We start from the raw sequence: 27,872 nt of genomic DNA, 5'->3' as shown, positions 1-27,872 counted from the left end.
TCCTTTCTTCGGTCAGTCGCCTCACCTCTGTAATGAAAGAGACCATTCCCATCCACAAACACCACCTGTACAGAGAACACACCTGACATGAGTTTGACTTCAGGAAGCTCGACATTACTCTATATTTCGCTTTTTCCACAGCAGACTTTTCCACGTGTCTGAGGATTAAAAGCACAGGTGAAATAATAAACAGGGCTACTTCATCAACAGAGGCATTATTAATCTTTTGCTTCTACCTGTGCTATGAATGACATGATCAACTAAAATGTCCAGAGTGAAAGATTTTTGTTGTTATCTATTGTGTCTATAACCCTGGGATGGCAGAAGATCCTCAAAAGCCGAAGTTAGAAAGAGCTCCTCAAACTGATATTGGAGCGCTGCCAGCTCCAACACAACGATGAATTTTTGAAGCCAAAGGTGACTCCACAGACATGTTTCTGCTGTGAATCATAAGTCACCAGCAACACTCACTTCAAAGGTTGCAGATAAAGGGAGCAGTGACTGCATCTGTCCAGAGCTAAATGTCACTGGAAGTAAATCTGAGTTTGTGTGTGTGTGTGTGTGTGTGTGTGTGTGTGTGTGTGTGTGTGTGTGTGTGTGTGTGTGTGCGCGTGTGTGTGCATGAATTTCTAAGTGTGAATGTGTGCGTTTCTGCACACCTGCGTGCACGAGGACGACAGAGGGACAGAGTGGGAGGCGTGTGGGCTGCGACAAACAGAAGCGAGTGGGTGAAGATGAACAAGAGGCGTCGCTTTAGAAAAACAAAAAACCGAGAGGACAAACAGAGGAGCTTCATCGTCGGAGCTGCACTTAATGTGCATGAAACGTGACGCGAGGTTTTAAAGCACTTGTCCAAATCCAGTAATGTTAGCAGGTTGTCGGTCTTGTTGGATTCATAAGTAACTTTTTCCACCTTGGAGGATTTATCGGTTATTAAAACATTTCCAGCTCACTGTGGCCTGGAGATGGGAATTATATCACTTCTTCTAGTACTACTACCATAAATATAATAATAATAGTAATCACAATAATAACACTCAGGTCTTACTGAAGAAATTTTAATTACTTAGTTTGCCCAAAATTCTCAGGCTCAAGGTTTCTAACCTTATCTGTAGGAATTATGCCAAAACTGCAGACCAAGGCTAACAAGCACAGACGAAAACATTTTCTTTTCACTCTATTCTGAATATGAACCATCAACATCAACAAAATAATGAAAAAAGAGTTTGTTTTACTTCCTGGTCAAATAAAAATGCAAAAAATATATATATATTTTCCTTTTCTGTGTAGCTTTGAGTAGTTAATCTGACAGAAACAAGTCAGATACAACAAATACAGTTATGATGACATTAAAAAAGTGAACAGAACCCATTTCAGTAGTCACTAAAACAGGGGTGGGCAACTCCAGGCCTCGAGGGCCGGTGTCCTGCAGGTTTTAGATATCATATTGGGTCAACACACCTTAATCACATGATTAGTTCGTTACCAGGCCTCTGGAGAACTTCGGGACATGTTGAGGAGGTAATTTAGCCATTTGAATCAGCTGTGTTGGCTCAAGGACACATCTAAAACCTGCAGGACACCGGCCCTCGAGTCCTGGAGTTGCCCCCCCTGCACTAAGAGGTCATTATTCAAGTTCTAGCACATCCAGACCTGAGGAAGGAGTGTGGGCTGGTTCTTCTTCAGCCTCTGCAGAGCCTCCAGGAGGAAAGGAGTTTCTCTGAATGCCAGAAAGCCAGCTATGTAGGGAGCCGTCAGGGTCACCATCTGACTGTCTTCATACAGCACCTGGCAGGAGGGAGCAGAGACGGCTTCATTTCTTCTGACTGAATTTTACTAAAACCTTTTTTTTTTAATAACCCATCTTTTTAAAATTTTGTTAGGGGCATGGCTGCTTTGATTGAGGGTGGGCTGACACAGGCCAGTATCTGCCAGGTGTCACTTCTGCTGACCTAACAAGTGTGTTACTGTTATTAACCTGGATCATTGTGCAGGACGTCCTGAGTTCAGTCAGTCAGATGACCTCAGCTACACAGAGAAGTTCATGTTAGACTCAGTGACTGCGGAGTGCCCAGGTCCTGTGGCTGCACAACAAGCACAATCATCACCCCTCCACCACCGTGCTTACAGTTGTTATGAGGTGTTTGTGCTGATATGTTGTCTTTGTTTTTTTCCAGATGTGGTGCTGTGCATTATAATCAAACATCTCCACTTTGGTTCTGCAACTCTTGTGGTTTGTTCAGATGCAACTTTGGGCTTTTTTGGAGAGCAGAAGAATTCTCTCGACAACCATTTGAAAAAAACTATCTTTTTTTTTTTTCTTTTAACATAACGTTTGCATGCTAATTGAGGCCTGGAGAATCTCAGATGGAGCTCTTGGGCTTTTGCAGCTTCTCTGACGATTGCATGGCCTTGGGGTGAATTTGCTGTGACATCCACACCTGGGATGTTTATGGCATTGTGTTAACACACACCTGAATCCTGCAGACCAGCAAACTGCCCAAACTTCTGCTTTAACAGAGGTGCTCACAATCGCTGATTAATCAAGTGCATTTGATTAGAAGCATTGGCTGCTTCTCAGCCTTTTATGTTCTAAGGAAGCAGTAAGTCTGTACTCAGCTTTTCACAGCACTGCACAGAGTCCTGTGAAAACTTACATTATTGCATGACTGTACATAAATGAGTCAATCAGGGACACTGTCAGGGTGCTTTGGACAAATGTGTCCACCCTACTGTATATGTAAGGGTGAGTCCAAAGGCACAGACAAGCTGTACAAGATAATCACCAACATCGCCCATCTGGTACAAAATGAAACATCTGCTCCCAGTTGACTAAAGGTTGTGAGTATATTCTGAACATCTGACAATTTATTTCATTTAAGTGACCTGCTGAATTAAGTGGACACAGTTACAGTTTAACTGTATAAACTGTTAAAATTATTATTTTTATGCCTATTTTGGTGTACATCTAATCTCATCCTCGGGAGGCCTGTAGTGCAGAGCAAGTTCAACAGCAGGAGATCTACTCGTTGTCAGACTACCTTAACATCAGTGTGGTTACTGATGTTAAGGTAGTCTGACAACCACAAGAGGCCACATGAACTTGTAATGAGTCAGCCCACATTTTCTAAATCCCGTTCAAATTAAACCGGTGATCACCAATCATGAACATGGAGAGGTCTAGAGCCACAAATTTCTCAGAAGAATACACTATAAGGCTCAACACACACGAGCCAAGCTAAAGCAACAACATTGTTTCTCCATGCTCCATGAAAGTTAGCTTAAAGGAAGAGGATCTAAACTAGTTTTTAAGAGGAGACTGAACTCAAGGGCTTCACCGGCATAAGATAAATGAGGGTTATTTTGAACTGTGAATCATACAAAGATACTTTTGTGTCCATGAATACAAATGTGGAGCAGAAAAGGGCCCTTTCGTTTATGTAAAACACCATCAGTATTGCCTAATTAACAGTCTTTGTATTGCCATGCAGACTACATTTTGAATAGAACCACAGCAGGTTGTAAAATCAGCACAATATATACTGTAAACAGCCTTTCCCAAGTTGGCAGGATCCATGTATTTCTGTACCTCTCTCGCTGTCCTGTCTATTTTAAGCAGCATCGCCGCAGGTAAACATGTCTGCCATGATCTCCTTCCGAGTATCCTGTGAGGTATCAGCAGGGTCCAGGAGACCCTCTGAGACCATATGCAGATTACAGGTGCACAAGCTGTCGCAACTTTCTGACCAGTATAAAAAATCCTGTTCTCCTCACAGCAAAGAGATGTGCTAACATCTCGAATGATGTAACATCTAACAGCATCACGTGTTATCAAAGCTGTTATCGGGCAGGAGCTACAAACAAAACACACAAAAGCTGTCCGCTGAGTCGAGCTCGCAGAGCCTCAGAGCAGAAACCTTTCTGAATACCTGCCTTGTTATCTGGCTTTAGAAATGCCAAACACCTTTCAGGATATGTCATTGTCATATTGTTGGCTGCCGTGACCTTCATCTACTCCTGAAAAACAAGCACTGATACATCGCCGCGTGTGACGCAAGACAGTATTGTTAAAAAGTATACTGAAGGCATATTTATTCAGCGAGAAACAATAAAATTATGAAACTTTTGCCTTTTTTCTGTGTAACTTGCAGCAGCATTGAGCACACTGTGGAACCTGTAACTAGCATTCTTTTGAGCCCCAAATAGCCTCAGGTGGCAATGTTGGAGTAAATTGAAAACAAGCAGAGAACATAATCACATTATTGAACAACATTTCTGAACACATTTCATTAGTCTCACTGGGTCCATGTATCAACAATGTATGGTGACATATGTCATTAATTATAATTGGAAGGTGCCAGCAGGCCGTGTTAATGCACAGATAAATAACTGCGAGGAGCAGTGCTGGTGAAAGGCTGTGGGGAAAGTAAATGAAATGAAAAGCCGGACTGGGAAGGTCACTTTGAGGAGCTCTATTGCATATTAACACGTTCACTGCCAGACTGCTGTTTAGAATTTATGTGGATATTTTAAAAAGCAGGAAATTACATTAGGGACACAGGATGCATACAGGATGGCGTTCAGGCACAGCTTTCCTGTGCGTGAATTCTATTTTACTTTAAATGAGATCATAATTTACAAAATTAGAGAACACGCTGCACTGAAGAAAAATTAAAACCAGCGGCTGAGTGCATGAACTCATCAGGAAAGATTTTATCCAGGTTATAAATGAAGTGAAACAAAGAGTCTTTTTCTTCTTCTATACAACTGGATCAGAAGGTATATCTATGCATGAAGTTTAATTATATTTAATACTGTAATTACTTGACATAAACGTATATATTTATCAAAATGTGGAAAGCCAACAGAAGAAAGCACCACCTCTGAGGAAAACAAATATGTGCTCCTCGGGTTTGCATTCTAATATGCCTAAAATAACATTGTTGGCATATGACTGTTCATAAGCCCCACAGGCAGAAGCTCACAGGAGAAGTTATCAAAAGGTGAGGGTAAAACATTTAAAATCACTTCAGTGGCTCCCTAGAACAGCCCGACAGCCCCGGTGAGAGCAAGAATAATTTCTTCCTCATGCCGCCAGCTTTCAGGAGTCATAAAAAAAGCTGTGACTTCAAGGCGAGGAAGTAAGAGGAGAAAAACACCCATAAGGACTTTGTATTCAGTGCCCAAACAAAGTAAATGCGACTACTTTAAAGGTTAACAGCTGGCCTTGCACAATATTCCAGCTGCACGTATTACAAAGCCTTCAAAGGCCAAGCATTTTTTTTAAGGATAGCATTTTGTATCGTCATGTGTTTCCTTTTCATTAAAGGTGTCACTGGTGAAAAAAAATGCAGCCTGTGGAATTCAATTTCTGATCCTCAGCCTTCTCCTCGAAGCACTGCTGCTGTTCCCACCTGTCACCACTAGAGGTCAGAAAAGCTTAGAAAACCTGAAGGGTTAAATAATTTCCAGAAAATTCAGATGTTTTTAACTAAAGTGTTTATTGAACTGTCTCACAAATTAAAAAATAGAAATTAAATTTTAATTTACATATATGAGTTTTAATCTGTAATCTTTTATTTATCTTAAACAAACAAAAAACATAAAAGGGGTTAGGGTTATAAAATAACACTAATGTTGTATGAAATATGATATATTTGGCATTACAGGGTTATTTTATCTGTGTTTACTGGATGTAGCGCCCAGGTAGCTCACCTGCAGATCTGGGTAGCTGAGTACCACGAGCTGGGCGCAGGCATTGACGTCATCCCCTTTGATGAAGGAGAGGTCCACCCCACCAACTCGCTCCAGACCTGAAAAGTCTGGGCTCCCCTGCCAGTCCTCTGTGTCCTCCTCCAGCACCTGCTGCCTCAGACGTGCCTGCTCACTGCATCAGGAAACAAATATATAAACACACTCGCTGGCAATTAGTTCATGTCAAAATATGAGGCCGGCATGTAAAGTCTATAGCAGACAAAAGGGCCGTTAACAGCAACAAATCTGAAAATCTCACGGCAACTTGATGAACCCAGGTGGCTCGACTCCTGCTGTGGTTTGTAGAGCTGCAACTAATTTAATTATTCAAAACAAGGGCTTATCTGGACAGCTTTCAAAACCAGTGACATTCACATCATGAATGTTTAATAATGTCTAAAAGAAGAATCAGTCAGCTGATAATATTGTACTGTTGAAATGTAAATATATGAAAATGCTGTAATGGTGTCTCTCTGCAGGACTGCAGGAGCTCCACATGCTCACATTAATCAGAGACATCAGGACATGATATAGACTAACATGATGATATCACTGGTCTTGTCTTTACAAACAAGTAAATCAATGAAAGGCTGATGAGGTGTGAAGGTGGCTCAGCTCCAAGAGCTACCTGTGTCGTGCCAAAGTAGTTGGCCCTGACAGAAGTTGCATCCCCAGCACAGCAGCATCTGTCAGCACAGTCGCTGCTTTTTTACTAACAAATGACATTTTTACAAACTGTAAGACACGTAAGACAAACATTTACTGTGAAACAATTACTGCTGCTCTAATGTAGGGTGAATAAAAACAGAGTCCTTACTGATACAGAGATACGCAGAGAAAAGAAGAATATAAACAGGAAAATAATACAATCATGATGAAATTAAATAATATGGTAATGAAAATACTAAAAAAATATATTTTTAAAGAATAGAGATCTCTGGTATTTTTATATATCATCATTCTTGAAGTTGAATTTTTGTCATTTTAGGATCCCAAAATATGGTCGTTATAACTGTATCCTTGCGTTAAACGATTATAAGTAAAGCATAATATGATTAAACTCTTCGGCACTGGTGCTGTTTTGGTATTTCACCATCCACTGAAGCTGACTTCTTCTGGATGGGACACTTTGGAAAACTTTGAAGATAAAGAATCAGCAGCGTTTGGAGCAAAATGCGTCTAATGGACTTAACAGCAGAATAAAAACTGGGTCGTATTTAAGGTGTGCTGTGAGAAGCTGAGGCAGAACAGCACTCTGACCTTTCCCACTGCTGGAGCAGATCTTCTGCGGGAGGAGCGGACATCTGTCAGCCTGCAAATGAAGACACGACCAGCTGTGAAATTACTGTTTTTAAGAAAAGAAAACACCAACTGACAGCAGCAGGGAGCAGGCTGTTTACTTCCGTACTGCCTACGTCGCATTGAGGGCGGGGTCACTGGGACTATCCGGGTAAATGCTGCCATCCAGCGGTTTAAACTGTGAACTACAACAGGTTTCTGCTCACTGCATGCAGCAGGATGAGTTAAGGTCCGAAATATTGCTCCTCATGTGGCAGTTCCCCATGTTCCGCCGTTCAGAGGATCCCTGTTCAGCTGTTTTCTGGTACCTTCTCCACACACTTGAGACAGCAGGTTAGCAGGTGGACTCGCAATGGCTTCTGTTTCCTAACTGAACAGATTAATATCCCTGAAGTTAAAAGTGATTTTGCCTTTTACAACCTCAGACGCCATGCAGGATGGTCATGCACTGAGGTTATTACAGTTAACTGCAATTAAAATAGAAACTAAAATCAGCTGAAACTAAAAACAAACATCATAGTTAACTGAAATAAAATTAAAGGATTCATGCCATATATCACATTAATATATTAATTTTTGAGTCCTCGCAAAAACTTACAAAAGTGACTGAAATGAACAAATAAACCAACAATATAAAATAAAAGGTTTTAAAAGTTTTAAAAATTTCAATACAATCAGCTTTTTAAAAGAATCTAAACTGGGATGACCACATGACATGTTCATGTCCTCCACAAAGTGTGGTATTTGAAAATTTCCTCTAGTTACTACGTGAAACTGAACTTAAAAAAAAAATTACAGGACAAAAACTAAAATATAAAACTAAATTACTTTAGCCAGGTGAGAATATGGAGCAAATCTAGAATGACTGACTGTAATTTTTCAGTACAAACATTTTATTAATCATTGATGAGAAAAATACGGGCTCCTGAGTGAGGAGTGAAATAAAAAGCACTGGAAGGAACGGTCAGTGCAAATCATTACACAGTGATCATGTTGGACCACCTTTGTTCTTGATGAAACACCTGGATCCGGATGGGAGTCATCTCCCGCCACAGCACAGCAAGGGTCACTGAATAGTTTGAGGATAAAATGATGTGAATCATCTGCTACGGCCTTCGCAGTCCCCAGATCTAAGCTCATCTACAGAAATGTCTCCAACCCCAGTGTGTCAGTAAATAAGAGGATATCTTCTGAAAGTATGGTGTGTAGTGGCTCCAGCAGAGATGCAGACTTAGAGAATAATTGTTAAAGAGCACTTACGTTATTTAAGACCTTATTTAAACAATTTATGTTTTTGGAGACGTCCAAGAGTTAAGGGATAAATTGAATAGAAGATATTTAATCAGCATTGTTTTGATAACCTTGTAAAAAAAAATTCCATTTTTTATCCAGACAGGTTCTGACATATGAAAAGCTACAGTCTTTGTTTTACAGTGAAAAGCTACACAAACAAACAAGAAATAATACATCAGTGTGGAGCTGCCATGAAATCAAAGTCAAACTTCACGATCCAAGGAAATAATCAGCCAGACCTTCAAGACAGACTCAATACAATGCATGTTTTTTTTCTTATTTAATTTAATCACAAATCCTTACCAGTAGAGTAAAACATATTCAGCGTGTGTTCTGCATTAGTAGAAGTACCAACACAGATTTATTTACAGTCTACATAAAAGTCTGTGAGCGAGCCTTTCGTCTCTGTGGCAGCGACGCCTCCACAGGTTCACTCCTTGAACTTCCACTCCTGCCGGCACATGGGGCACTGCTGCTGGACCTGCTGTGAGTTCAGCCACTTCAGGATACAGTGCATGTGGAAACAGTGGGAGCACTGACCCCAGACCAGCGGGCAGTCATCCCCAGGCACTTTGCCTGCAAAACAAACAAACAAACACATTAGAGATACTGGGCAGGATTTTGCATTCAGTTGCTGATTAGCAGATACTTGTATCCTCTTGTAATACTAAAAGAGGATAACAAGTGTTTCCCCACACAGACCACTTAAGTATATTTAAGAACTCATTTCATCCATTTGTGTGAGCAGCGCCATCCCCAATCAATTTAGGCATTTGCTCTTATTTTGAAAGTTGAGTTGCTGCTAACTAGCTACCCGTGACCTTTCCCGTGTTGCCTTTTCTCCAGTGAGTGGCTCACAGACCTAGCTGCTGTTGTGGCGGTCTTCAATATCAACCTAAAGAACCTACGGACGATACTACAAGATACTGCAGCTGGAGTTGATCTCCAAGATGGTTCACTGGAGCAGCCATCCATCCATTTTCCATCGCAACTTATCTGTGATAAGTGGTGGTGGAAGCTCTTTATCCTAACTCGGGGCCTCCTCCCAGTTGGACATGCCTGAAACACCACCAGAACAACCTCAAGTGTCTCCTTTCGATCTAGAGGAGCTGAGGTTCTGCTTTGAGCGTCTCCTGACTAAAGTGCTCATCCTGTCTGTAAGGCTGAGCCCAGACAAGCTTCACAAGAAGTTAATCTCTCCCACAAATATCCCAAATTAATATCTTTCAGACGCCTCTCACAGCGACACCTTTTCCTTCATGCTACCGTGTCAACAGCGTCTGTGCTGTTAACAACCAGGAAGGTTCCTCTCCTCTTTAGTCCAGAGGATGTGGTGACCCAGTACAATTTCAAATTTCAATTCATCTGACCTAAGAACAGTTTTTCTACTTTGCCTCGGTCCATTTTGAATGAGCCCAGAGGAGATGTTGATCATGTTCACATACAGTTTGCTCTTTGGATGACACAAACCTGGATTTGTGGATATTTGTGGTAAAACTGTCTTCACTGAGTGATTTCTGGAAATGTTATTGAGCCCTTGCAGTGATTTCCATGACAAAATCGCGTCTGTTTTAAATGCAGTACAGCCCTAAGATCACAGGTATCCTATTGATTTTTGCCCTTAACCCCTTCACACAGATATTATGTGCTGTAGACGACGCGATATTCTGAGGCTTTACAATTTTATTTTGAGGAACATTTTTCTAAGATTGTTCCACAGCTTGTAGAAAAGTTTTTTTGTAGAGTGGTGATTTTTTTCCCGTCTCTTCCATCGTTCTCACTACTTAGTTTGTACAAGCGGGAGGGGCAGGATAAATTTGGCATATTGTCGATCGGATAATACGTAAAGCGTTATATGTTTTAGAAGCAAAACCACCAAAATAATAATCTTGTTTTGTTATGTTTGCATCTTTAATGCGGACACTCGTTACTTAATGCTATGTTATTAGCTCTGATACTCACAGTCAGGACAGCAGCCGTTGAAGGCCATCCTGCAGATCCCACAGTTGTCATCGTTGGCCACCCAGAGCCAGGAGGCAACCCCGTTCCACTGTTTGATTTTCACCTTCATCCTGCGGATCTGACAGGAGCACAAACGCATCACACCGGAGCAGCTAACGCTAGCACGAAAGCTAATGTTGACACACGATTTCTGAATATTAATGTTCAGCAACACGTTCTTACTTACAAGGCAGCGACCACCGTCTCCTTCAGGTATCTCACACTCGTTAGGTTAGTCCGTTTCTTAGCAAAAAACAAATCATTTAGAGCTTGTTTGACTGAAGTCTACAACATAAAAGTGATGTTTTAGCAACCCGGGCAAAAATCGTCTCTTCTTCTTCTGTTGAAAGACTGCCAGGTTATATCCCGGGATGGCGCATGCTGCCCTCTACAGTCGATTTGGGGGGAAACCTCAAAATTAAAGAGCACCAAAGATCTGATTTTAAAGAAAACAATCCTGACATCATCAGGTTAGTAACACAAAGGAGCTCCTGCCAGATGTTTCACGAGCTCTGTAACGATTTTGAAAAGGTGATGCTGTCATTCTAATGTTTACACTTGCTTATTTTTTGACAAACATACTTATTTTAATGAACCTTTATTCTATCATTGACCATTTGAGGCAATCTCATTCATTTGGACCTACCTGATATTTTCTATAATATAAGAAATAATAACAATGATTTTTTAAGGGGCTAAACAGAATTGAAATTGAAAGATTTGCAGGATGGACACTTGTAAAACAATAAATCTGTAATGTGCACATAAAAGCAGCACATTTGGAAATTAATAAATAAATCCTTATTGTTAATGTTTAAAACAACTAGTTTTCGCAGCAACATCAAAACAGACAAGAGCATGAATATGAAAATAAAAAGATACAAACAGCGAGGTAGTATATGCAAAATAATAGTGCATGATGATTATAATATACAGTGCAAAAAATGAAGAATGAGGGGGACAGGGGTTAATTCACTTGTAGTTCTTGGGGTAGGGGTTTATTGCAGTAGAATAGGAGAAGAACTGGGGGGATGTATTTGACTTGCCTGTGGGAAGAAGCTGTTTTGTAATCTATTGTAATCTGTTAGAGATCAATCAGAAGCAGAACCATTTCCAGAGGACTGTGGCATTGCTTCAGGTGATGTTGAGGATGTATCCATTAAACTTAGTTGTTTTTTTTTGCACTCATCCTGCGTAAATCTCACTCAGGGATGGTAGTATCACACGTCTGGAACGACCCAAGCAGGTCTTTTCCGTTTTTGATGAACCACACCGTGCAGCAATAGATGATGAGGCCCGCTATTGTTGACTGAGAGAAGCTGGTCAGCAGGTGATGAGAGAGGATCTTTAACTTCCTAAGGATATAAAGGCTTTCCCCACCCGATGGGAAATGTGTGGTATGGGTGAGATCGACCAGGATGTCCACACCAAGGAACTTAAAGCTCTCCACTTCCTCCACCTGTACGCCTGGAGCAGAGTGCTCGGTATGCTTCAGGTTTCTTAAGTCTACATTGCTTCTCTGATTTTTGCTGTGTTTACGTCCAGATTATTGTGACATCATACAGTCAGAGGCTGAACTCATCACCTGCCATCATCAGCAAATTTGACAGTGGTGTTGGTATGGTGTATGTGCAGTCATGGGCTAAGAGCGAGCTGAGGACAAATATGCGCACATACATGAAAACCTTGACACGTCTCCATTTCGTTTTGTTTTCTTTACAAGCAATTGTAATGCTAGATGTCCACTAGATGTAGTTGGTCTGCAATCCAGTGTGCTGAGGTAATGCTCACACTTCCAGCACTGGAAGCACATCTGGTCTTCCTTCTCCAGGACATTTGTGTACACTTTCTATTCCTGCATCTTGTTAAAATTTTATGTATCCGTTTCTATTTTTTCTAACATTATTTTTACATTAAGGGAAACAAGCACCACGTGATGACATTAATTTTCCACTTTACAGAATCTGAGATGATCAACTTTCAGTGATGAAATGCAGGTCACTCAGTGCAGAGAACCTTTGATCATTAGTGGAGTTGGAGATGCAGCATGAGGCCCGTATTTGTAACTTCACAGATCACCATGTCACTAACAGATGACTGCAAGGAATGTAAAAGCAATTTTTAGTTCTAGGCAATAAAAACATTTTAATACAGGACTTAAATAACCGTGACAGGAGTCTGCAGTTTCTTATAATTCAAGTTTAATGCTGAAAAATGTAAAGCCACCATTTTCTCATTAATCCAAACACATCCTTTTTACACAATATCTCACACAAAGGTAAAGAGAAGATATGCAAAGATGAACAGGGAGCAGAGAGACTGATGAATGTGATGAACAGTCACGACAGACAGTTATAGCCCTCATTTTTCAGTGAGATGTTGGTGAGAGGTGCTCACCCTCCAACAGCTAAAGTCAGAGGCAGGTGAAATTTCTGGTGTTCAAGAGAATGAACTGAAATGGAAATGAAAACCCATCGCATCTGAGCACACTTATTTATGCCTACGGCTTCAATTCAAAAAAGGTCCACTCTGCTTTCTAAGATCTACACACAAAACTGGAGTGTGAAAGTGTGAGAACAGTAAAAGGAATATAAAGCAGTAGTCAGGTTTGAACTGTTGCCTCATCAGTCGAACCTGTGAGAAGATGAAGATCAAATCGGCTGAAGGAATAACCAGGTGAAGTCAAGTGTGCCGTCTTAGAGCAGGAAGAGAGAAGAGTGGAGAAACACATTTTACAGGCATCTTCCTCCCCCCACTGTAATTAACATTCACCCCTTTACCCCATCACACACCCATAGCCCTCATCACGAAGAGGGCCACTCAGTAAAACAATTCATGTTATTGCAGTTAATGACATGTAGATACCACAAGTTAACCAGTAACTATTAAAGAAAAAAAAAAAAAGCAGTTTTGTGTATCAAAAACAGGCAGGGTCCTTATTTTTTTTTTTTTTTCGTAGGAGGGAAAACAAATATGAACACACAGATGCCACAGCTGTCTTGCTCACGAGGTCTGAGCATTTCCTGTCATCCAGTCCTATAAATAACGCCAAATTTTTGTGCTTCTTTTTGATGTTTCAGTGAAAGAAATGCTAAAACCAACTTTCCACAGTTGTTTTACCGTTACGAATGTCTTTAATTTGGTATACCAAAAAGTAGTCCCGACTGTCTTATATCAGCTAAAGGAGATTCATATTTTATTTATCATTAAATATTTGATCTGATATTCGGTCCAAGTGCTCCAACATGCTCTAGAAAGACTTAAGTCATGTGAGCTACAGAAACCTACAGAGCTGCTTTCAGGGGGACTTGTTTTGGTTAAAGAGTCCCACAGAATAAAGACCGACTGCAGGAGTGAGAGAAAGACCAACACTGGCTCATCTGCAGCTCTCTTTTCAAGTCAAACTTTGACGGGACAATAAACACGTTAAAGTGATGCAGTAATCCTGTTGCTTTTTACAGCAGAGTATCACAAAGAAGCAGCTGCCGGACTGTAACATTCGATTAAGCATTATAACTGTTTCAGCACATGTATCATAAACAAAGTTTTAACGTTTGTAACCCAAACTGCTCGAAAATCTGTTGAAAATTCAGCGAGGTACAATGATCCGTGATCGTGTGCAGATGTGCGCTGCCCGAGGAACATGGCGCTGCGTGAAGTCATTACAGTGAAGAGCAACAACCAGTGTGGCATCTGTGTGCATATATGTATGAGGAAACCCCCCCCCTCTTATTTTTTTGCCGTTGTTGTCAGCTGCACTGTGTAACCATGGCAACAGCACCCAATGACTCTTGGCAAAGCTGAACATTTCTGCCCTCGACGGGGAGTCTGATCTGTGCGAAGTCATCAATGCTTATCAACCAAACAGAACACGTTTTAAAAAAGAAAATGAAATGTTCGACTCACGATCGCTTGTCTATTACAGTGGTGACTAAGTGATGCTTACAAAGGCTAAAATGGTATTATTTATTGACACATGGCTCTTAAAATGGCTATATCTTAAATCTTAAATAAGAGATCCGTAAACCCAATCACCGCGTGAGCATGCGGCAGGCCGCCATGCCACTTCACCCATCAAGTGTCTCCAAAACACAAACAAACCAACACTAGCACTTGTACAGTATCGATGTGGTCTACTGGCGCGCTGTCAAATGATAAATCACAAAGAAACATTCACCCCTAAAGCACACTGAAATCTACATCACTCTGGAAAAGTAACGATGGCAGTTCCACCCAATTGACCACAACCGTCCAAATTCAGGCATTTCATTGGTTAGCAAGCGCCAGCCAATCAGTAGCACATTCACCAATCAGTGACAAGGCATTTCCTTGACTGCTTCATTTAACTTGAGTTCCTCAAATGTGCAGACGCTTGACAGAAAGCAAAGTAACTGCAGCCGTTCCACGTTAAGATTATTTTTTTATATATATTTTCAAAGCATGAGGTAGGGATGCACCGATGAATCAGCCAAGTATCAGCTGATAAGATGGCGTTACTGACTTTTGCGCTGGCTAAATGTTCAAAAACTGTTCCATGAAGAGCTAAAACATGCATTTTTTTTAAATAGTTTTTTTTTTCTTTTCATTTCACCTAGAACAAAAACAAAATAAAGACTGAAAAAAAAATGTCAGTATCAGTGCTGGATTACGGCCTAGTATTTCACAGTCAGTGCATCCCTTACTACGAGGACAGAACACGTGTCGAGGAGAAAATCTGGCAAATTATTTTTGTTTCTCTCCTGACAAAATGTCTGTAGACAAGAAACGGTGGTGCCACAGAATTCAGCCGTTTACCGACTCGAGTTTGCCCGTCTGTCTGCCTGTACACAAGAAAAAGTTCATCTGCAATCAGCACCCGTGATGACGGTGGCCCAGCGGTGCAGCGCAGACATAAAAAGAAAAAGACAACATTTCACTGCAGAGGAAGAGGTAATGACATTGTTGTTTTTGAAATACCAGAACCAAAGTCAAAGGACAAGCATGATGTACTTTTTGACACGACTTTAAAATGTCCTTTCAAACCCCGAAAGCACACCGAGATAACAGGGCGGTGTGTGCATGCTGGTTAGGACTGTAGCCAGAGTGTAAACATTTCTTAAGTAAAGTACGGCCTCTGTTGTATAACCAAAGATAAAAAGGCAGCAGTCGCACAAGACTTCAGGAATAAGTCACCTTTACCAATCATGTCAAACATGACTCAAGTTTGGTCACATGACAGGAATGACTGTTGGATCTGTCAACTTATGCCTGAAGTATTGTGAGTGCTGCCTTTTTATCTTTGGTTATTCAACACTGGGCCCACGTCACTTTGATAGTTCAAGTCTTTGACTCTCATAATACTCCTTTCTAAATGTTCTCTATCAACTTTCTTCTTCCATCCTTTCAAACTTTAAATTCATGTCAAACCTCTGAAAGTATTACAGAAACAGGAAATGACATCACCCTAACATCAGGTACTTTGGTTCTGCCAATTCAAAAACAAAAATGCATGAAATGTCCCATTTTCAGAAATGTTACTGGTATAAGTTTTGTCATCTTGTTTTCTGAAATGTGGCATTTCTACTTTAGTTACTGCGTTTTGCACCTTGGGGCCACCGTAAATGATCCTCCTCATACATTTTCACGTTAAATAGAAATATTTCACACAGTAGAAAGTCAAACTCGTGTTATTGCTTCTAGTGGATTTACTTCGCTAAGCGTCAGATCTGGGTCAAATATTCAAAAGATGTGAAGCAACCTGTACAGCAATGCAATGAGTGTCAGAAAGCTCAACTCAGCCACAGGAGCACGCTGGGAAGATTATACCTGTCAACTGCCAAAGTTACTGACACCTGTACTGTCGTGATACAGAGAGCTGATCTTATTTGACCCAGATCTATTAAAAGATGTTCACCCCACCCACATTTGACCTATAAACAGCTCACCAGAGACATAAACCCTCCAGTAACAACATGGCAAACACTGTCAACTTTTTGCATGTCAAACGTTCTCGTGTGCGTTTGTGCCCGAGTGGCGTTTGTATGTAACAGCTCATCCAGTCTTTATCAGCAGACGCACGTGAATGAGGTATGCGTCGCCTCGGTACTGTGTATATGTGTGCATGTGTAAATGCATATATGTAACAGCGCCTCCAGTGTCGTCATCCCGTTCCGTAGCTCCTAGGATGAGAATATTGCTTCTTTCTTTCAGCTTCTGGTGCCTGAAAGGCGCCACTCCTCACCTCCTGACCTTTAGCCGCTCCATCGTGCACAAAACATTCTGCTGAGGGTCTTATTCAAACTGCTGCCCAGCTGAGATGCCAGGCATGAAAAATATACGACCCTTTGTGCAAAAATCAGCCCTTTAAATTGTACATTTAGTTTCTTTTTGCCTCAGAATTTTTAAATTCTTTGTCTTCCGTTTGTGCAAGCATGCATCAGTTCCACAGAGACTGGCTGTGCAATAGGAACAGAATCCAAAGATGACGGTTTAAGAGTATGGGGATAGGAAAAGTTGGTGTCCGTGTTGACGGTATGGGCAGTGGAGGGGGGATGTGGGTTTTGGGAAGTGTAGTCCTCTGACACCAGTTTCTACCTGGAGATCATGGAGCTGGACTGGGATTGGTTGGAGTTGGTGGTGGCAGCACTGAGCTGAGAGAAGCCGCTGTGGCTCGACTCCAAGCTGGTCATCGATCCCCTGAGAGAAGAAACAAACATGCGGTGAACACGCGAATGTGGTGAAAACTCACACTTCAGCTAATTTCATTTGTACGTGACACCTGTGCAGCCTTAAGACTGCTTGGCACTAACTGAACGCACTATACGTGCATGACCCGTGCTCATGATGCAGAACCATGCAGTCAGAGCAAACCTAAAGGAGGGAGAATCACTCTGAACCCTACAACATTCAGACCCTGCCACAGGCTGCAACAACTCAGGGAACGGTTTTACACCAGCCACTGTTTTTAATTTTAGAATGAAAAAAAACCCCCCAAACAAAAACAAACAAAAAAAACAGCCAAAGTTCAGGCCGTAAAGGGGATCCATTGTCCTTTTATCATTTCCCGTCATATCTGTATTAAGAAAAGTTTTGTGGTGGATGTTCATGTTAAATATGGCAAAATTTTCCAATAAGGGAGGTCCATATAACAATCCCTGGGAGCTCGAGACACTGTAATGTTAGCCGTCATCTCAGGCACAGAAGCCACACCCACATGCTGTTCAAACTGTCTGTTTACAAAAGGCACCAATCAGAACAAAGCTGCATGAAATTGGGAGGAGCAGCAAGGCCCAGTATAAGGTAAACAAAACTGTAGAAAGCTACTCTAACGAAATCTAAAAATAAAATATGCAGCTGGAAGTGAGCAAAACCGGCCCACTTTAATGAGGCTTCCTGTGGCAAAGCATGGGGCACCATTTTTCTTCTATTACTTTTGAATGAATAAAAGAAACCTTAGGTATCAATTCCCATGTAGTAGGTAGACTGGTTTTGCATTTATATGGATGCAATATAAGATTACCATGTGCACTGATAAAACCCATGTCTGTCATGTTTTCATATATGCCTGAATAAATTCAAAAGGTTGGCTTGTATTAAGCCAAATTAAAATAATTTACAAAGTATGACATATGGCAGTTTTATTAACCTCATCCATTTTTTATGAAGTTATTAAATCCTCCATAAAAATGGTTATGGATGATTATGAGCCGCAATACCTCAACTTGTATAAATGTTGTTCATTTTTGATTCCTTTTAACTGTTAACTGTAATAACCCATCCTAAGTAATTGGAACCGACCTAGATAAGTCTGAGGGACTCACCAGAGAATTAAAAATGAATAAAAAGAGCAGCTTTAAAGAGGATGACTTTAGTTCACAGGAACCTTTTAACTCCCAACTCTAGAGTATAAGGAGCCATAAAAGGGTAATAGAGAATTACTGTTGTGGCATGTATTATACATTACAGACATGGGAAAAAATATTGCCTATATTGAAATAAATTCTACATTTACTTGATGCAAGAAGGCATTTCACATAAGTAAATGTCAACCTTTAGCAAAACAGCTTGTTAAAAACTACTAGTATGAGTTAGATGATCACGCCAAGTCTGTTTTTGAAGATAAAATAAACTGAAGCAGCATGTGCACTGAAAGCAAAGTAAGACTGAGCTGGTAGTGCAATGTGATGAGTGAAGAAAAGCAAATACAAGTCAGAAAATGACAGTGTGTTTGCGTGTCAGTTGGGCGGCTGTTTGCTGAAGTTAACCAAATCAAGTAATCCTGAGAGTTTTAGTTATGCAAGCAGGGTGATTAATGCCAGCAGGTTGCACCCGATTCTTTCACCAGTGTGAAGAAAGCAACAACATCCTGTTAGCCAACACTAACAAAAGTCACAAGCAAGAACAGATGCAAATTAGCATCTCTTTGCAGCATCAGAAGCAAGACTGCCATGGAGGGAGGGAGGGGAGGGGAGGGGCACTCAGATTAGCAGCCAAAAGCAGCGATGATGATGAGCTAGTGCTAAAGAAAAAGGGGCAAACACCGAGCCACTTACAAACTTTGCACATCACAGCAAGCCGTTCTTCACAGGAAGAAGACAGAGCAGGAGGAGGGGGTTGTGAGCGACAGAACAGGAGTGGATTGGAAAGAAAAAGCTGGATTAAAGTAGACTTCAAGGAAGGGAACAGTATCCTCATCTCAAAACTGTGGGCCTGGAAAACTCATTATAGTCCAAAGGCAATTCAGAAAGTAATCTTAGCAACATTACAGATTTCATTCATTCAAGTATCAAATGTCATACGTGGCACTATGTGGAGGATTGTAGAGAGGGAAAACTGAAAGAAGACAGGAGTGAAAAATGAGCAGTAATAAATGGATGATGTCTAAAATAAAAACCTTAACATCACAAACAGCAAAAATATGAACACATGACATATTTACACATCACAGATGCATATAAACGTCTCCATCTTCCACCCACACACTAACCTGAAGTCCTCAGAGCCCAACACCTCAGTGTAGTACATGACTTTACACTTATGTGAGGAGACCTGGAGGGTGGCCAGCACGTCATCCACTCTGGGCAGGTTGGTGGCCGAGCAGGCCGCCATGTTGTGGAACTTCCACTGTAGGATGTAGAAACCCGGCCATCTCGTTATGTGGGAACCCTGAGGAAAGGAGGGATTCAAAGTGCAAACAAGCAAAAATGAGGATCTGTAGAAGTAACAATGATCCAAGAAGACATCAAAAGTTCACGACCATAAACCAACCTGCACACTCTCGCCCTCCTTGCAGGTGAGCGGAGACTCGACCATGCTGTAATCCTGACCCAGCGTCCAGGACTTGTCAATGAGCTGCACGTTGTTGCCTCCTGGGGAGGTGATGCCGTGGGCTCCCAGGGTATCTTTGCGCGGTACTTGCGGAGCTCGCTTTGAGTGGTAGATGTTGAAAACAATGTCGCCTTTGCACACATCGAAATCCCAGGTAATGACTGAGGAGGCATCGATGATCTCGATCACAATCTGATGGGGTGGAAGAAATTAAGCGGGTTAAGTAAAGTGCATGGACTGTATAAGATGATGTTTTTGGAATTAAAAGTTAACCGACTGACTGCAAAAAGAAGTACGGCTGTGAAGATGTGTGGGAAAATAACTCTCTCTTCTTCTTTCTCTTCACTTTTGATGATCTAAGCCAGAGGTGTCCAACTCAAGGGCCGGTGTCCTGCATGTTTTAGATGTGTCTTTGATCCAACACAACTGATTTAAATGGTTAAATTAACTCCTCAACATGTCTTGAAGTTCTCCAGAGGCCTGGTAATGAACTAATCATTCGATTCCAGTGTGCTGACCCAATGTGATATCTAAAACACCAGCCCTTGATGCCTGGAGTTGGACACCTTGATCTAAGCACTAGTTTTGATGCTGTTAGCTCTGGTCACATATGTAAAATATGTATGTCCTCAAATATGTGGGAAAAATGGTATAACTTCAAGAGGGGAAAGAGAAGTATCTAAAACATAAGACCAGCGATGCAGTTTTTAGACCTGGTGACTGCTGAAATTAAGCTCAAACTTGCTACTAGGAGGAAACTGGCTTGTAGTCTAAAAGCAACTTGAAACATCAAGCTCAGAAAAATAACAATCCTTCTGAGAACCAAGAAAACAAAACTGTTTTTGTGATTTGTGTGTCCACTACAGAGGACATAAATGAATAGTCTGGGTCTCAGAAGGCTATAAATGCCAAATCCTTTCCATATACAAGCTTCAGGTAAACAGCAAACTAGAGAACTCAGTTAGCAAAAGCAGTGAGATAAAACGGTTGATTTGCATGTGACGGTCTGAGACCATTAAGATAAAAAGCAAAACCATTTCCAGATGGGTGATTATGTTTGACGGTGTTCCTTTGGTATAAATCATGCAACATGAGGTTACGCCACATCACTGCAGGCAGATTATATTTCAAAGTCACGCTACGTGTGTTCCACATCTGAATTCAGAATCTACCTAAGATGCATTTAACAAGTTACAACCACTAGGTGGCAGAAAGTTTCACAACACCTCCATCAGAGGCACTGTGCAGTTCTCTGTTGTCCTGACCTACATATTAATATCAGAGCGACACAGGCCTTCCATCCTTTTCTTTTACTTTCCGTGCATTCAGCCTCACCTCATGTGGAGCTCCTTTGAAGATGCTGGCGCTTTGATAGATCATCTCAGTCCACAGACGGATGTCCTCGTTCTCGACCTCCTCAGCTGTGCGGTACATGGACTTGGGAACCAGGCCACCCTCCGGTACCTCACACTGCAAAGGAAAAAGCACACGTGTACACTGGGTCAGTAAAGGAAATCTCGATGTGGGTGGTGTCATGTCCTAGGATCAGATTTTACTCTCAGAGTTTAAATCTTACAGTGACACTCACCATGCACTCTCCTCCCAGGAAATCAGGAATGATCTCCTTGTCTATGTAGTCCACGAGACCTCCAGCACCCTGATAGTCATTGCCTGCATAGATCAGGAACTTCTTGCGGGTGTTTTCATCAATAAATGGGCTCACCTGAGGGAGAAGGCAGATATCAAATGCATGACCTGACTGCAGTAACATGAGGAAATGCTGGTGCAGCATATGAAACTTGTGTTTGATAACAATCCACATTCCTTTCCCACCCTAAAACTTATAAATACTAAAACAAGGAAGTTGTTTAATCAGTTTCTCGGTTAATATATTTAAGCAAATAATGTAATAATGCAATAATATGCAACAATTCTACCTTTAAATAACCAGTCAAACCCATGTTTAAAATACATTGACTTAATTATGTGTGACCCTAAAGTCAGGAAGGTAAACACTATAAAACAAACTAAAGTCTTTTGTGACGTGCTTTTTGCATGAGCAGTCAAGAGGCAGCAGAGCTAGGTGACCAGGTGTCCTATTTTATGTGTGACTGCACAGCATTTTTATCCCTTGTCCCTCATTCTACATATTGAGTCAGTGCTCTACATTTAAAAAGCCTTTACTTTTTCAAAGTCAACACTGCAGGACAAAGCCTGGCTCTTTTCCAAAGACTGTAAAGAAAGCAGGAAAGTTATCATCGTGCATCAAGCGCAGGCTAACCTGTAACCTATCTTCTGCCGCCTACGCAATGTGTAACAGGGAAAACTGTGAATCCTGCCAATTCAAATTCACAACTAGACACGTTTTGTCACAATATGATGGAAAACCAATAAAGAAAATACAGGTCGAACAGCTGGAAGGTGATTCTTAGAGACAGCTCTTCATTTTTGCCAGAGTAAAGCGATCCTTCACATGCCAAACCTGTAACATTATCAGATACAACCATACTCTGTTTGCTGTGATCTTGTCACCTTAACTACAACCTGGCAGAACTTCCGGGACTCAAAAGCTCTTATTTCCATTTGGGGCCAATAATGCTGCTGTTGCCACTGCTTAGCAAATACTACACATTTGTGAATACTGGCAACTTCTGCATGTATCAAAATAAGGGTATGAAACAGACTGAAAATTCACTGTGTGCATAATCTGGTCCTGTAACAGGATGACCCCACAGGGGCTGAGTCTCTTATCCTGGGTCTCACCAGTGTCCAAAGGACTGGGAAGACTCTTGGAGCTCTCAATATAAGCAGCCGTCCTAGAGTCTCAGGGTAGTTAGCCTCCACGACCTCGATGATCCTCAGCAGCGCCTTGACTCCTGGTCGCCATAGGTGACGCATGTTCAGCCCCTCCAGATCTACTAGACATGTCCAACAGCTAGAGAAGAGGAAGTGAGAGGATTAGTGATACGTGTGTATAAGGACATGCCACAAACCCATAACTGGGCTACAGCCTCTTTTTGGCCACTTAGCACTTGTCACTCTGAAGTGAAGCTTAAGTGGTGAAGGCAATGCTTGCTAATTCTGGATCCCTCCAACCCTTGCAGGACATTCTTCCTTTCCTTCTATCTGTCCTGGCAGAGTGCTGTGACGTGACAGCCTCTCATAGTTCACATGCCTTCCTGCGCAGCTCTTATCCCAGCCATCTCCTCCTCTTGCTGCTGCTTCAGAGAGCTGACAGATGACAGATACCATCTCTGTTCCCTCCCTCTCACTCTGTCAGTTGCCATCTGAATGAGTCCCCTGAAAGGCGAGCCTCATGTGCACTTTCCATTTTGGGGGAGATAAATTCTGCGCTGGACTCACTCATAGTGTGTATTTGTGTGTGTACCTGTGCCCAGTTCTGACTGCTGAACCGAATCAAAAACGGCTTGCAGGTTTTTAAGCTGCTTTTAACCTGCATTTATATTCATCTACGACCACATTCAAAGCAGTTTTACACTAGCACTGGACTAGAGCTGCCACTGATGCTGATTATTTTTCTTTGTCAACACTGACACTGTGACATTAGTTCATATTAACTGTCTAGATCACAGACAGTATGGTGAATTCTGTCTTCATACTCTCAACCGCTATGGAGGCTTCTTTAAAAAAACCAAACATCTAAATTCATTTAGACTGACACAATGTATAAAAACAGCAAAAAAACAAAAAAACCCCAAAAACAACAAAAAAACAAAACAAAACATGTAAACCTGCAAGTTCTGAAACTCCAGAAGCTGGAAATAAAGTATGCTGAAATGGTTCCTTCATATGCAACAAATAACTGATTAGCAAAAATTACTACTTTTTTTTTAAACAGGTATTAGATACATGTAAGTAAAAACAAAAGAAAAAAAAAATCCATCTTAACAACACAGAAATAATACAAAAAAATAATAATTTTCAGAATTAAATTGAGGGTGATGACATGTAAATGTTACCTTTTAAAATGTTCTAATAAATTATTTTTCGGTAGTACATTACTTTTCTAAAGCAGCAAAATAACTGAGACCAGTTTTTCTAAGGTCAGTGTGAATAAAAGGTGCAGCCTCTGTCATACTGTCGTGTGATATGAGACCAAGTACTGTGTTTAAAAGTAACCAGAGAGCAGAGATAACAGTTTTTGAAATGGAGCCTTTTAAGTCAACGTCACACAGTGCTACTCCCTTGTTTGTTATGGAGGACTATCAAACTCTTGTATGATGTAACAACAAGCGAGAAAAGTATCACTTGTGATGAAGCACAGAACAGTTTAACAAATAGATGTTTCATATTTATATAAATCACAATAAGCAAGCACAGACAAAACAGGAAATTGTACAACGGTGTTATGAGTAATAGAAGAAAAACTGATTTGTTTCTGTATATAGTACACATATATATACACATATATATATATATATATATATATCTATATATATCTATATATACCCAATATCTTATATAATATATATATAACCGCCCGTATATATATATATATATATATATATATATATATATATATATATTATATATATATATATATATATATATATATATATATATATATATATATATATATATATATATATATCTATATCTTTATCTTCATATTTTCTTGAGTTGTTCCACATAGGAACAACTTATATATATATCTTTATCTTCAGTTTTCTTGAGTTGTTCCACAAGGAACAACTTGTGAATCTTGCATCCAGTCAAAGGCCTGTTTGAATATGTGATGCATTTCCATTTTACTCTTTTCTTCAACTAAACTCAAAGGCAGTCTGTAGATTTAAAGCAAGTACCAGTGGAATATAACATAGTATCACCTTTGAGAGGGAGAGATATATTGGTTTACATATATGATGAATAACAGAGGTCCAAGATTTTTTTAAAGATCTAACATATTGACAGGTTCTAAAGGTTTACCTGATTGGCCGACCAAACACCTTTGTGTTCTCCTCACAGCGTCTCAGACCCTCCTCATTGATAGAAAGCACCTGCAGTGACATGAATTGTACATTTGACACACTTGGCTACCAGACTCCACTCCACAGTGACTGCAGCATTATAAATGAGCACCATTTACACAGCCTGTGTTCTGTATATAGCCTGGTGTTAATTTACCTGTCAGGAAATGCCACCGGACATTAATTCCCTAACCCTGTAATCCAAAACCGACCTGACCCAGGGCTTCCACCCGTGTATTACAAACCCAGCGGCCTGCCTGGACTAAATTGCCCACTTTTTCTCTCTCTTGCACCAACCGTGTGTGTAGAAATGCAACTAATAGAACAAAGCATCAGGTTGAGAACATGGGTAAATTAATTGAGTGGGTCATCAAATTCTCCCGTGCAGGTCAAAGCAGCAGGAGTTAACAAATATTGCGGCAGAAACCCTGTCTGACCTATAAACTCATCAACCTGCACTACTGCATTACAGTGTGTGTTACATACATGTCTGAGCAGAGACTCCTCCCCGAGAGCGCGCACCAGTCCTTTGGTGTCCATCTGGCCGAGCCTTAGGATGTACAAAGGACGGCCGTCTGAAAAATTACAAATTAAACAAATGTTTACATGATATATCACATGATTTACATTCCACAAAGACTACAAGCTAAGTGGAAAGGTCTGCATTGCTGGCCATCTGCTCTTGTTACATAAGACAAGTTATTGTGTACACTGAGGAATGCTTTCATGTTTTGTCCCTGTTGATTCAAGGCTAATACTTGTGGAAAAATTTTAAATGAGAAGATTAAATTGGCTCTGATGTGGCAACATAAAAGCTTTGTTTGACTTATACGTTCATTCTTTTCCCAAATAAGGAATCCAAGGCATCTACTCCAAAGAAGACTGTCACTGTGAGTGTGCGTGTACTATTTGGGTAACCAAGTAGCACCAACAAGCTGGATCATTTTTATTTTACACACTTGGCTGAGAGCTGCGGGTTGCTAAGAATGGTTGAGATCTGTTTACACTGTAAAGTCACTTAAGAACATTCAAAAACATTAGGTTGAAAAACTGCAAACACGACTGCATGATTGTGTAAGTGGAGTCTCCTCTACGGAACAGTGCAAGTTTAGCTCTGACATAACCTACACAAGTCATAAGATTGTGTGTGTTTCCATACTGATGCACATGCAAGATTTCAGCATGCCTAATAAAACTATCTTTAGGTGTGGCTGTAAATACCAACCCACCTTTGTCGTGGTGGTGCCAGCCGCCGGTGTAGTAGTCCTGAAGAACCTGTGGAGAGCTCCAGGTTTCCAGCAGGTAGTCCACCTGGTGCTGCTTCCTCCAGGTCAGAGACTGGCACAAGATCTCCCGTGCTTTATCCATGTTGAAATCTCTGGCCCGCAAGAAACGAAGGATGTGCTCATCTTTAGGGATCTGGACAGAGGGAGAAGACATTATAAAGCTAATTTGTAAACAGGTAATGTAAAATACAACATTATCAGTAGCCTAGTTAAAATAGAGTAGTAGTGCTAAATATTACTTTTAGCAATAACTAACTCAAATGTATCAAAAAGTATTAATAATGTATCCAGTCATATTTTGTTATTATTCCTTTTTAGAAACAGTGCAGTACCTTTCCCTTGTGTGTCTCCTGAAGCCACTTGCGTAGTCTGATCAGACAACTCTCCTGCAGGGGTGTCAGGTCACCCAGGTAACGTTTGATATAGTCTGCATCCAGCTTGTCTGCAACATAGAAACACAAAAAGTTAGACTGCTGGATAGTGAATTAATGTGTAGTAAACTTTTACTGAAATATAACACCCATAAATCACAAATTCTAATTAAATTTCTTAGATTCTGTAAACCAGGCCTTGCCCTAGCTGTCAATAGATATGTAATTGGATGTCACGATTCACAATAAGAAATGTGTTTTTCAGAAATTACATTCATAACTGTAAACAACTTTTCAAGATGCTGAATTCCATTCTCACACTCATCCCCATTCTTGAGCAACTACTTTTCCTCAGTTATTTAAATTATTCACCAAAGTTGTCTAACTGTTTTTTTCCCAACGATGCTTGCAGATGACAAACTGTTGTGGCAGCAGTTTAAACCAAATAAAATGTCCCTCCAAGTTCAGTTACACAAAATGATTTCAATTTCAGCCATTTTTTGCAGAATATAATTATATACACAATTATAAAATAAGCTTCTAGGATCCATTTTCTGAATCTTCAGGTACAGACCTTCCGGTGTCCCCGCCAGAATCTCTGCAAGGCTGTCGTTCTGAAGCATGTTGCTGTCCTGCTTTGCATCCTGTGAGGTTCCATCCTTGGCATCTGCAGACAGTGGGACTGAATCGGCGGGCACGATTCCAAGCTCAGGTTGGTTCGTTGAGAGGCTGGTAGGGCTGGAGAGAGGCAGGGAATGAGAGGAGGGACTCCAGCGGGGCACATGAGTGATCCCGTCATCATCTAGCTCCTTTAGGTAGTATTCTATGATTTCTTTTCCCTGTTAGAAGGAAGAAAAACAAGTGTGAGAATACCGAAAAACATGATCTACATGTGTTTTTATTCAACCAAGAAAGGCCCTGTAGCGTTTAGCATTTTCCAAATCAAGTGTCATTTCAAGCTGAAGCATCAGTTAATGAAAACAGAAGGAAAAAATAAAAGGACTGTATTCAACATTGTTCATTAATGAAGGTGGATGACTCACTGGGTCCACAACAGAAGAGCCCTGTCCAGTCTAACAGATTACACAAGCTTATTTATGCAGTTACAGTGTGAGATGGACTGAGTCATGTTCCAGAAACATCTAACCTCGTAGGACAGATTGATCTCTGAATAATTTATAAAGCAGTCGTCATGTTGTTTAATGTTACTGTGCATCGGTACATTCACACATAAATGACAGGATGAAACAATAAGCACACACAAACACACCTTTTTGATACTGCTGGCATACTGCTTCATAGCAATCTTTTCCACGGTGCTCTCAAAGCCGAAGAAGGACTTAATGTCCAGACTGGCGGTTTGCTCAAAACACGTCCAGTCTTCATTCTCCGGGTGGACCTGGACATACACACACACACACTTTATATTAAAGCTGTAAACAACACAGAACCGCATAACCATGTTACTATGGTAACCATACACCCAGCTTCATTACATGATGACACACAAAGAAAGCAATTTTCACACTGAGCACTGTGAGTGGGAGTCTGTGTGTCAGTCTGTCCATGTTAAA

General features: G+C 40.8%; 3 protein-coding genes across 7 annotated transcripts in view; all 3 read right to left on the bottom strand.

The window, feature by feature from the left end:
- The window catches only part of LOC116331522 (endonuclease V), a 75,502-nt gene extending 68,348 nt beyond the window's left edge, over window positions 1-7,154 (bottom strand). For all 4 annotated transcript variants that reach the window (XM_031754243.2, XM_031754242.2, XM_039613712.1 and 1 more), the window contains exons 1-4: window positions 7,015-7,154; window positions 5,716-5,887; window positions 1,654-1,788; window positions 26-65 (exon numbers count right to left, since the gene is read on the bottom strand). In XM_031754243.2, coding sequence (XP_031610103.1) covers window positions 26-65; window positions 1,654-1,788; window positions 5,716-5,887; window positions 7,015-7,058 — 391 coding nt within the window. In that variant the 5' untranslated portion in view covers window positions 7,059-7,154. The remainder of the gene's footprint in view (window positions 1-25; window positions 66-1,653; window positions 1,789-5,715; window positions 5,888-7,014) is intronic.
- A 1,218-nt stretch (window positions 7,155-8,372) lies between these two features.
- On the bottom strand, window positions 8,373-10,690 carry anapc11 (APC11 anaphase promoting complex subunit 11 homolog (yeast)). 2 transcript variants are annotated; one of them, XM_031754210.2, is made up of 3 exons: window positions 10,535-10,690; window positions 10,309-10,426; window positions 8,373-8,922 (listed from the first exon to the last, which is right to left on the bottom strand). In XM_031754210.2, the coding sequence occupies exons 2-3, from the start codon at window positions 10,415-10,417 to the stop codon at window positions 8,777-8,779; spliced, it is 255 nt and encodes an 84-aa protein (XP_031610070.1). In that variant the 5' UTR covers window positions 10,418-10,426; window positions 10,535-10,690; the 3' UTR covers window positions 8,373-8,776. The 2 variants fall into 2 exon arrangements, with proteins under 2 accessions (XP_031610070.1, XP_031610071.1); XM_031754211.2 differs by having other exon boundaries at window positions 10,531-10,674.
- Window positions 10,691-12,531: 1,841 nt separating this feature from the next.
- si:dkey-237i9.1 (SEC14-like protein 1) overlaps window positions 12,532-27,872 on the bottom strand; it is a 38,237-nt gene continuing 22,896 nt past the window's right edge. The window contains exons 5-16 of the mRNA XM_031754164.2: window positions 27,569-27,697; window positions 26,873-27,137; window positions 26,260-26,369; window positions 25,871-26,060; window positions 25,128-25,216; window positions 24,601-24,671; window positions 22,417-22,588; window positions 21,242-21,376; window positions 20,989-21,123; window positions 19,594-19,845; window positions 19,313-19,491; window positions 12,532-17,022 (exon numbers count right to left, since the gene is read on the bottom strand). Of these exons, the coding sequence (XP_031610024.1) occupies window positions 16,917-17,022; window positions 19,313-19,491; window positions 19,594-19,845; window positions 20,989-21,123; window positions 21,242-21,376; window positions 22,417-22,588; window positions 24,601-24,671; window positions 25,128-25,216; window positions 25,871-26,060; window positions 26,260-26,369; window positions 26,873-27,137; window positions 27,569-27,697 (1,833 nt within the window). The 3' untranslated portion in view covers window positions 12,532-16,916. The remainder of the gene's footprint in view (window positions 17,023-19,312; window positions 19,492-19,593; window positions 19,846-20,988; window positions 21,124-21,241; window positions 21,377-22,416; window positions 22,589-24,600; window positions 24,672-25,127; window positions 25,217-25,870; window positions 26,061-26,259; window positions 26,370-26,872; window positions 27,138-27,568; window positions 27,698-27,872) is intronic.

Source organism: Oreochromis aureus, linkage group 6, assembly GCF_013358895.1.
Source record: "Oreochromis aureus strain Israel breed Guangdong linkage group 6, ZZ_aureus, whole genome shotgun sequence".
Lineage (NCBI taxonomy): Eukaryota > Metazoa > Chordata > Actinopteri > Cichliformes > Cichlidae > Oreochromis > Oreochromis aureus.
Note: the sequence above shows the minus strand (reverse complement) of the source record. Positions and strands in the feature narration are given on the sequence as shown.